At 39.5% G+C, this 11,457-nt stretch overlaps 1 protein-coding gene across 1 annotated transcript in view; it reads right to left on the minus strand.

The window, feature by feature from the left end:
* LOC133649531 (uncharacterized) overlaps positions 1-11,457 on the minus strand; it is a 98,200-nt gene that overhangs the window by 31,560 nt on the left and 55,183 nt on the right. Inside the window, exons 13-15 of the mRNA XM_062046120.1 lie at positions 10,066-10,169; positions 6,162-6,216; positions 5,947-6,091 (exon numbers count right to left, since the gene is read on the minus strand). Of these exons, the coding sequence (XP_061902104.1) occupies positions 5,947-6,091; positions 6,162-6,216; positions 10,066-10,169 (304 nt within the window). The remainder of the gene's footprint in view (positions 1-5,946; positions 6,092-6,161; positions 6,217-10,065; positions 10,170-11,457) is intronic.

Below are 11,457 nucleotides of genomic sequence, written 5' to 3' on the forward strand. Positions count from 1 at the left end.
ACATTTAAATCAACTCTTTTTCTCTCATCTTCATGTAGATCATACACATCATATCGGTTTTTATGTATATATTTATGTATTTTATGTATATATACATATATACATTTTTATATATATATTGTTGGAAGCAGATCAGAATCATATCCATATTTAAGTGTTACTTCTTTCTAAACTCCTATAGTCATATAAAGAATAGCTAGTATTCTTCCTTCTTTTGAGTCTCATAGTAAGGTGTTGGCCTTCTAGATTGGAATGTGTCAGAGTAGAGATAACTCGGAGTAGTCTAAACAAAGGGAGTGGGGGCGAGGGACAGAGGGAAGATCACGGGCTAGACCGAGCTAGACCGATCTGGACCGGGCTGGGGAACGCTGGTGTGCTGGATTGGTCTCACGTTTGTCCTCTAAGCTTGGAGAATAAACCACAAAATACCAACTGCTGCCTGTTGATTGAATATAAACATCAGCTTATTGCCATAAAAAGAATCTGGGAGAGACTAGCAATTTGAATTCCCCATTGGAGGAATGCTGGTCGACGCAACAATTTACATATATACATTTATATATATATATATATATATATATATATATATATATATATATATATATATATATATATATATATATATATATATATATATATATATATATATAAAGATGTTGGTATGGATATGAGTATCGTGTGGTGTAAAGATGTTGGTATGGATATGGGTATTGTGTGGAGTGACGTGGTGTAAAGATGTTGGTATGGATATGAGTATCGTGTGGTGTAAAGATGTTGGTATGGATATGGGTATTGTGTGGTGTGAGGTGGTGTAAAGATGTTGGTATGGATATGGGTATTGTGCGGTGTGACGTGGTGTAAAGATGTTGGTATGGATATGGGTATTGTGTGGTGTAAAGATGTTGGTATGGATGTGGGTATTGTGTGGAGTGACGTGGTGTAAAGATGTTGGTATGGATATGAGTATTGTGTGGTGTAAAGATGTTGGTATGGATATGAGTATCGTGTGGTGTAGAGATGTTGGTATGGATATGGGTATTGTGTGGAGTGACGTGGTGTAAAGATGTTGGTATGGATATGAGTATCGTGTGGTGTAAAGATGTTGGTATGGATATGGGTATTGTGTGGTGTGAGGTGGTGTAAAGATGTTGGTATGGATATGGGTATTGTGCGGTGTGACGTGGTGTAAAGATGTTGGTATGGATATGGGTATTGTGTGGTGTAAAGATGTTGGTATGGATGTGGGTATTGTGTGGAGTGACGTGGTGTAAAGATGTTGGTATGGATATGAGTATTGTGTGGTGTAAAGATGTTGGTATGGATATGAGTATCGTGTGGTGTAAAGATGTTGGTATGGATATGGGTATTGTGTGGAGTGACGTGGTGTAAAGATGTTGGTATGGATATGAGTATCGTGTGGTGTAAAGATGTTGGTATGGATATGGGTATTGTGTGGTGTGAGGTGGTGTAAAGATGTTGGTATGGATATGGGTATTGTGCGGTGTGACGTGGTGTAAAGATGTTGGTATGGATATGGGTATTGTGTGGTGTAAAGATGTTGGTATGGATGTGGGTATTGTGTGGAGTGACGTGGTGTAAAGATGTTGGTATGGATATGAGTATTGTGTGGTGTAAAGATGTTGGTATGGATATGAGTATCGTGTGGTGTAAAGATGTTGGTATGGATATGGGTATTGTGTGGAGTGACGTGGTGTAAAGATGTTGGTATGGATATGAGTATCGTGTGGTGTAAAGATGTTGGTATGGATATGGGTATTGTGTGGTGTGAGGTGGTGTAAAGATGTTGGTATGGATATGGGTATTGTGTGGTGTAAAGATGTTGGTATGGATATGGGTATTGTGTGGAGTGACGTGGTGTAAAGATGTTGGTATGGATATGGGTATTGTGTGGTGTAAAGATGTTGGTATGGATATGGGAGTGGGGAGTGGGGGCGAGGGACAGAGGGAAGATCACGGGCTAGACCGAGCTAGACCGATCTGGACCGGGCTGGGGAACGCTGGTGTGCTGGATTGGTCTCACGTTTGTCCTCTAAGCTTGGAGAATAAACCACAAAATACCAACTGCTGCCTGTTGATTGAATATAAACATCAGCTTATTGCCATAAAAAGAATCTGGGAGAGACTAGCAATTTGAATTCCCCATTGGAGGAATGCTGGTCGACGCAACAATTTACATATATACATTTATATATATATATATATATATATATAAATATATATATATATGTGTGTGTATGTGTATGTATATATATATATATTCTTACTTCCTACACTTGAAGAGCTAATTGTCATGTATGCAGGAAGGTGGTCCTGGCTGGTCCCCCGAGCACGATGCAGAGTGAGCGTAAGAAAAGAGCAAAGTGTCAATCACTAGATGTTTATTAGTGAGGTGACAGTGGCACGGGTACACAGTAGAAGGAGAGGAATAAACCTACAAAAGTCCCTTTTTCATAGCTTTTCAATCCATAAATAAAATGTAGAAAATATTTAGGACTATTTCCTGTTTCCCTCCAGGAGCAGAGAGGATAATACTTAGTGATTGACATCAATAAAAATCTTTCATCCAGGGGGGTGGGGGGGTCATACAGTACAGTGTTCCCATGGCAACAACAAATAGATGAGGGGCGGTCAGAAAAAAATGCCTGCGACCTTTTAGCCAAGAGGTCTGTGGAGTTACGCCATTCTTCTTCTTCAAGTGCAAGGCCCCTTTTATTGTGAAAAGGAGGTGGGCGGAGCAGGCTTTATTTTGAAAGGGCATGTAACACAGATCCACAGTTCATATGGCAGCAACCAAACAGAAAACAAACACCTGAGGTGCTGGTTTGAGAGGAACACAGGAAGTTGGCATCAGCGAGTATGGCACAGAGGATGTCGGGAGGAATGTTATTTACAAAATAAGAGTTTGGCAAATGTGATGTTTTTCTGTCATTGATTACATTGACGCCTCAAAACTGACTTTTGGTGTCAGCGCCCTTGACTAATAAAAGAAGACACGATGATGAGCTACACTAGGTAAGGTTGCATTTTTGCCTCATTCCTGTGAGAATCCTGCGTGTGACTGAAGAAGTGGGACTATCCAGGACAGGGGTGTCAGACGTACGGCCCGCATCAAGCCCGCGGACAAGATGTATAAAATGTTTTTAATGAAAGAAACTGCTGTTCTAAAAGTGTCCACTGGATGTCGCAATGGTGATTCTGTTTGGCAAGCAAACACTTTGTACCGGGCCAAGCGAGTCAAGCGTGGCTCCACCCGAACAAAACGTAAACACATGGTGTTTTGTCCAAAAAGAGCAACGTGGACTCAAGGGTTTCTACCTCCGTTTGTAACTTTTGTTGAGTTAGCACACCACTCTAACCTGAAAATTAAGTATTTGATACATGGAAGAGTGGATTTAGTATTTATTGCAAAAATATGATGTGACTTCAATTGTAAAAATGAAGTATTTGATACATAGAAGAGTGGATTTAGTATTTATTTCAAAAATAGGATGTGACTTCAATTGTAAAAATGAAGTATTTGATACATAGAAGAGTGGATTTAGTATTTATTTCAAAAATATGATGTGACTTCAATTGTAAAAATGAAGTATTTGATACATAGACGAGTTGATTTAGTATTTATTGCAAAAATATGATGTGACTTCAATTGTAAAAATGAAGTATTTGATACATAGAAGAGTTGATTTAGTATTTATTGCAAAAATATGATGTGACTTCAATTGTAAAAATGAAGTATTTGATACATAGAAGAGTTGATTTAGTATTTATTTCAAAGATAGGATGTGACTTCAATTGTAAAAATGAAGTATTTGATACATAGAAGAGTTGATTTAGTATTTATTTCAAAGATAGGATGTGACTTCAATTGTAAAAATGAAGTATTTGATACATAGAAGAGTTGATTTAGTATTTATTTTAAAGATATGATGTGACTTCAATTGTAAAAATGAAGTATTTGATACATAGAAGAGTGGATTTAGTATTTATTGCAAAAATAGGATGTGACTTCAATTGTAAAAATGAAGTATTTGATACATAGAAGAGTTGATTTAGTATTTATTTCAAACATAGGATGTGACTTCAATTGTAAAAATGAAGTATTTGATACATAGAAGAGTAGATTTAGCATTTATTGCAAAGATAGGATGTGACTTCAATTGTAAAAATGAAGTATTTGATACATAGAAGAGTTGATTTAGTATTTATTTCAAAGATAGGATGTGACTTCAATTGTAAAAATGAAGTATTTGATACATAGAAGAGTGGATTTAGTATTTATTGCAAAAATAGGATGTGACTTCAATTGTAAAAATGAAGTATTTGATACATAGAAGAGTTGATTTAGTATTTATTTCAAACATAGGATGTGACTTCAATTGTAAAAATGAAGTATTTGATACATAGAAGAGTTGATTTAGTATTTATTCTAAAGATAGGATGTGACTTCAATTGTAAAAATGAAGTATTTGATACATATAAGAGTTTATTTAGTATTTGTTGCAAAAATATGATGTGACTTCAATTGTAAAAATGAAGTATTTGATACATAGAAGAGTTGATTTAGTATTTACTGCAAAGATAGGATGTGACTTAAATTGTAAAAATGAAGTATTTGATACATAGAAGAGTTGATTTAGTATTTATTTCAAAGATAGGATGTGACTTCAATTGTAAAAATGAAGTATTTGATACATAAAAGAGTTGATTTAGTATTTATTTTAAAGATAGGATGTGACTTCAATTGTAAAAATGAAGTATTTGATACATAGAAGAGTGGATTTAGTATTTATTGCAAAAATAGGATGTGACTTCAATTGTAAAAATGAAGTATTTGATACATAGAAGAGTTGATTTAGTATTTATTTAAAACAGGATGTGACTTCAATTGTAAAAATGAAGTATTTGATACATAGAAGAGTTGATTTAGTATTTATTTCAAAGATAGGATGTGACTTCAATTGTAAAAATGAAGTATTTGATACATAAAAGAGTTGATTTAGTATTTATTTTAAAGATAGGATGTGACTTCAATTGTAAAAATGAAGTATTTGATACATAGAAGAGTGGATTTAGTATTTATTGCAAAAATAGGATGTGACTTCAATTGTAAAAATGAAGTATTTGATACATAGAAGAGTTGATTTAGTATTTATTTCAAACATAGGATGTGACTTCAATTGTAAAAATGAAGTATTTGATACATAGAAGAGTAGATTTAGTATTTATTGCAAAGATAGGATGTGACTTCAATTGTAAAAATGAAGTATTTGATACATAGAAGAGTTGATTTAGTATTTATTTCAAAGATAGGATGTGACTTCAATTGTAAAAATGAAGTATTTGATACATAGAAGAGTGGATTTAGTATTTATTCTAAAGATAGGATGTGACTTCAATTGTAAAAACAGTCTAATTTGGTGGTGTTTTTTAACAATGTTTTTAACAAGTGTTTTGAGGATTATTTGTAACATGTACATTTTCAGAATGTACCGGGTCTATTTTTGGCCAAAGAAAAACAAAGAAAACAACCTGAAGTTGTCTGGATTTTGAAGTTGTCATGCCATGGTTTTCCTCCATGTGGCCCCGGAGCTGAAACCAGTCCGACACCCCTGATCCAGGACTAGCTGCAGTGTGTGCAAACAACCACCGGGTGGCGCCTCCGAGCAGATAATACTGTACCATCTCTTTGTCTTCCGGACTTACCGGGTCTTATCAGGTCACTAGTGCAGCGAGGGACGAGGCAAAAGCTTAGCCAGACCCAGAGTCCAAGAGCAGTTTTTGCGCGTGAAAGGACGCCACGAGGACACGACTCGGCAGCTGGTGGTCTTTGCTGGTGGACGCTGAAGAAAAATCCTTTTCACAGACACCAGCGCAGTCCGGTTTCATTTTGGGCGATGAAAGGTCACTTCCTGGCTGAAAGGTTACTTGACTGGACCACGGGCTGGTCGCCATGGTGACAAGTTCTCACAGTACTCGTTAAATGATTGAAAACCCTTTGTGACCTTCAGAGGCTCCGTCTCCTGGAAGAAGAGTGCACTGGTCAGTCCCACCAGCAGATGGCAACATCCCACTAGATGAAGTGTGCACTGATCACGTGACTCATGAAGTACTCACTGCTGTCTAGCTCTCTTCCTGTGGACAGGTCTGGTCCTCACCTGGATCACGGAGAGACCCTGACCTGGCCGCACCACAGTCCTGGCAAAAAGAAGGAAATATTTGATGGAGACTTGAACAGTGGACCTTCAAATCCAAATATATAACATCAAGTGGCAAGAAACCTGATGAATAAATCTAAATATGTTGTCTTATTATATTGTCTGCTATTCACTAGTGTTACATATCTGATGAAATAATGACTACAGTACACTTATTCACTCACTAGTGTTACATATCTGATGAAATAATGACTACAGTACACTTATTCACTCACTAGTGTTACATATCTGATGAAATAATGACTACAGTACACTTATTCACTCACTAGTGTTACATATATGATGTAATAATGACTACAGTACACTTATTCACTCACTAGTGTTACATATCTGATGAAATAATGACTACAGTACACTTATTCACTCACTAGTGTTACATATATGATGTAATAATGACTACAGTACACTTATTCACTCACTGTGTTACAAAGTACAAAAGCAGTGAAGTTGTCAGGTTGTGTAAATGCTAAATAAAAAGTGAATACAACAAATCCTTTTCAACTTATATTCAATTGAATAGACTGCAAAGACAAGATATTTCATGTTCACACTGAGAAATAATCATGAAGTTAGAATGTAATGGCAGCAACACATGTCAAAAAAGGCATTTTTACCAGTGTGTTACATGGCCTTTCCTTTTAACAACACTCAGTAAAGGTTTGGGAACTGAGGAGACACATTTTTGAAGTGGAATTCTTTCCCATTCTTGCTTGATGTACAGCTTAAGTTGTTCAACAGTCTCCCTTCTCATATTTTAGCCTTCACACATTTTCAATGTCTGGACTACAGGCAGGCCAGTCTAGTACCCGCACTCTTTTACTATGAAGCCACGCTGTTGTAACACCTGGCATTGTCTTGCTGAAATAAGCAGGGGCGTCCATGGTAACGTTGCTTGGACATATGTTGCTCCAAAAGCTGTATGTACCTTTCAGCATTAAAGGTGCCTTCACAGATGTGTAAGTTACCCATGTCTTGGCCACTAATACACCCCCATACCATCACACATGCTGCCTTTTACACTTTCACCCTAGAACAGTCCGGACGGTTCTTTTCATCTTTCGTCCACAGTTTCCAAAAACAATTTGAAATGTGGACTCGTCAGACCACAGAACACTTTTCCACTTTGCATCAGTCCATCTTAGATGAGCTCGGGCCCAGCGAAGCGTTTCTGGGTGTTGTTGATAAATGGCTTTGGCTTTGCATAGTGGAGTTTTAACTTGCACTTACAGATGTAGCGACCGACTGTAGTTACTGACAGTGGTTTTCTGAAGTGTTCCTGAGCCCATGTGGTGATATCCTTTACACACTGATGTGGTTTTTTGATGACGGAGGGATCCAAGGTGTGTAATATCATGGCTTACGTGCAGTGATTTCTCCACATTCTCTGAACCTTTTGATGATATTACGGAGCGTAGATGGTGACATCCCTAAATTCCTTGCAATAGCTGCTTGAGAAAGGTTTTTCTTAAACTGTTCAACAGTTTGTTGACAAAGTGGTGACCCTCGCCCCGTCCTTGTTTGTGAATGACTGAGCATTTCATGGAATCTACTTTTATACCCAATCATGGCACCCACCTGTTCCCAATTAGCCTGTTCACCTGTGGGATGTTCCAAATAAGTCTTTGATGAGCATTCCTCAACTTTCTCACTCTTTTTTGCCACTTGTGCCAGCTTTTTTTGAAACATGTTGCAGGCATCAAATTCTAAGTTCATGATTATTTGCAAAAAATACCAAAGTTTCTCAGTTCAACAAAGTAGGACTACGATGCACTTGAAGAAAGACTTGAAAGGAGGATCACACTGTCAGGTGTTGAATCCAAGTGTTGGATGTGTGGTCCTCAGAGTCTACAAGGGATGAGACTCTTACCTCCTTGGCCAGGCTGGAGTGGCCCTCACAGTCTAGATAGTTCTACAGTCTACAAGGGATGAGGCTCTTACCTCCTTGGCCAGGCTGGAGTGGCCCTCACAGTCTAGATGGTTCTACAGTCTGCAAGGGATGAGGCTCTTACCTCCTTGGCCAGGCTGGAGTGGCCCTCACAGTCTAGATAGTTCTACAGTCTACAAGGGATGAGACTCTTACCTCTTTGGCCAGGCTGGAGTGGCCCTTACAGTCTAGATAGTTCTACAGTCTACAAGGGATGAGACTCTTACCTCCTTGGCCAGGCTGGAGTGGCCCTCACAGTCTAGATAGTTCTACAGTCTACAAGGGATGACACTCTTACCTCCTTGGCCAGGCTGGAGTGGCCCTCACTGTCTAGATAGTTCTACAGTCTACAAGGGATGAGACTCTTACCTCTTTGGCCAGGCTGGAGTGGCCCTCACAGTCTAGATAGTTCTACAGTCTACAAGGGATGAGACTCCTACCTCCTTGGCCAGGCTGGAGTGGCCCTCACAGTCTAGATAGTTCTACAGTCTACAAGGGATGAGACTCTTACCTCCTTGGCCAGGCTGGAGTGGCCCTCACAGTCTAGATAGTTCTACAGTCTACAAGGGATGAGGCTCTTACCTCCTTGGCCAGGCTGGAGTGGCCCTCACAGTCTAGATAGTTCTACAGTCTACAAGGGATGACACTCTTACCTCCTTGGCTAGGCTGGAGTGGTCCTCACAGTCTAGATAGTTCTACAGTCTACAAGGGATGACACTCTTACCTCCTTGGCTAGGCTGGAGTGGCCCTCACAGTCTAGATAGTTCTACAGTCTACAAGGGATGACACTCTTACCTCCTTGGCCAGGCTGGAGTGGCCCCTTACAGTCTAGATAGTTCTACAGTCTACAAGGGATGAGGCTCTTACCTCCTTGGCCAGGCTGGAGTGGCCCTCACAGTCTAGATAGTTCTACAGTCTACAAGGGATGACACTCTTACCTCCTTGGCTAGGCTGGAGTGGTCCTCACAGTCTAGATAGTTCTACAGTCTACAAGGGATGACACTCTTACCTCCTTGGCCAGGCTGGAGTGGCCCTCACAGTCTAAATGGTTCTACAGTCTACAAGGGATGAGACTCTTACCCCCTTGGCCAGGCTGGAGTGGCCTTCACAGTCTAGATAGTTCTACAGTCTACAAGGGATGACACTCTTACCTCCTTGGCCAGGCTGGAGTGGCCCTCACAGTCTAGATAGTTCTACAGTCTACAAGGGATGAGACTCTTACCTCCTTGGCCAGGCTGGAGTGGCCCTCACAGTCTAGATAGTTCTACAGTCTACAAGGGATGAGATTCTTACCTCTTTGGCCAGGCTGGAGTGGCCCTCACAGTCTAGATAGTTCTACAGTCTACAAGGGATGACACTCTTACCTCCTTGGCTAGGCTGGAGTGGTCCTCACAGTCTAGACAGTTCTACAGTCTACAAGGGATGAGGCTCTTACCTCCTTGGCCAGGCTGGAGTGACCCTCACAGTCTACAAGGGATGAGGCTCTTACCTCCTTGGCCAGGCTGGAGTGGCCCTCACAGTCTAGATAGTTCTACAGTCTACAAGGGATGAGGCTCTTACCTCCTTGGCTAGGCTGGAGTGGCCCTCACAGTCTAGATAGTTCTACAGTCTACAAGGGATGAGACTCTTACCTCTTTGGCCAGGCTGGAGTGGTCCTCACAGTCTAGATAGTTCTACAGTCTACAAGGGATGAGGCTCTTACCTCCTTGGCCAGGCTGGAGTGGCCCTCACAGTCTAGATAGTTCTACAGTCTAGATGAGACTCTTACCTCCTTGGCCAGGCTGGAGTGGCCCTCACAGTCTAGATAGTTCTACAGTCTAGATGAGACTCTTACCTCCTTGGCCAGGCTGGAGTGGCCCTCACAGTCTAGATAGTTCTACAGTCTACAAGGGATGAGGCTCTTACCTCCTTGGCCAGGCTGGAGTGGCCCTCACAGTCTAGAAGGGAAAGATGTGTCTGGAGGTGGCACACTGAGGCAGCTGGCATGTCTGAGGTCTGTTGACTAGACGCTGTGAAGGAGAACACATGAAACGTCAAGCAAGCAGCAAGTCAAGCAACTAGTCTTTAAATGCTAATAAATATGTCGAGACGGACAGGCTGGTGTTGACATCATGTCAGCTCCCTTTACACTAGTACCTCAACTTAAGAGTGTTTTCAGATAAGAACAGTCTCTGGGCAAACATTTGACTTACAAGTCAATGTGACCCACCAAGATCTGAGCAAACATCTGGTTTTACTTGTTCATCTCCTCTACTAAATGTCACACAAACACACCAAGATCTGAGCAAACATCTGGTTTTACTTGTTCATCTCCTCTACTAAATGTCACAGTGACCCACCAAGATCTGAGCAAACATCTGGTTTTACTTGTTCATCTCCTCTACTAAATGTCACACAGACACACCAAGATCTGAGCAAAAATCGGGTTTTACTTGTTCATCTCCTCTACTAAATGTCACAGTGACCCACCAAGATCTGAGCAAGCATCTGGTTTTACTTGTTCATCTCTACTAAATGTCAAAGTGACCCTCTGAGATCTGAGCAAACGTCTGGTTTTACTTGTTCATCTCCTCTACTAAATGTCAAAGTGACCCTCTGAGATCCGAGCAAACATCTGGTTAGCGATAGCTAGCAGCTAAAGATCTACAGGTGAAAGTGCAAAAGTTCCAATTGGTGCCAAGGTTCCTTTATTCCAGCAGTTAGAAAGTGAAACTAATGCGTGACATAGAGGCTCAAAATAAATATTTCAAGCCTTCTTCGGAAGTAATTTCTAAGACCATGATTTATTGCCTTGGAAAACTTCAAACTGAAAATCTTCAAACATTTGTGGTTTTCTAAAACTTATAACCAGGGGTCCCCATACTGAGGCCACTTTGGGTTGTGTATATATATATATATATATATATATATATATATATATATATATATATATATATATATATATATATATACACACACACACATACATACATACATACATACATACGGTACATATTATAATTTGTATATATATATATATATATATATATATATATATATATATATATATATATATATATATTAGGGGTGTGGGAAAAAAATGGATTCGAATTTGAATCGCGATTCTCATGTTGTGCGATTCAGAATCGATTCTCATTTTTTTAAGAATCGATTTTTTATTTTATTTATTAATTTATTTTAATTTATTTTCTTATTTATCTATTTTTTAATGAATCAATCCAACAAAACAATACACAGCAATACCATAACAATGCAATCCAATTCCAAAAGCAAAGCCGAGCCAGCAACACTCAGAAG

This window comes from Entelurus aequoreus, linkage group LG05, assembly GCF_033978785.1.
Source record: "Entelurus aequoreus isolate RoL-2023_Sb linkage group LG05, RoL_Eaeq_v1.1, whole genome shotgun sequence".
Classification (NCBI taxonomy): domain Eukaryota; kingdom Metazoa; phylum Chordata; class Actinopteri; order Syngnathiformes; family Syngnathidae; genus Entelurus; species Entelurus aequoreus.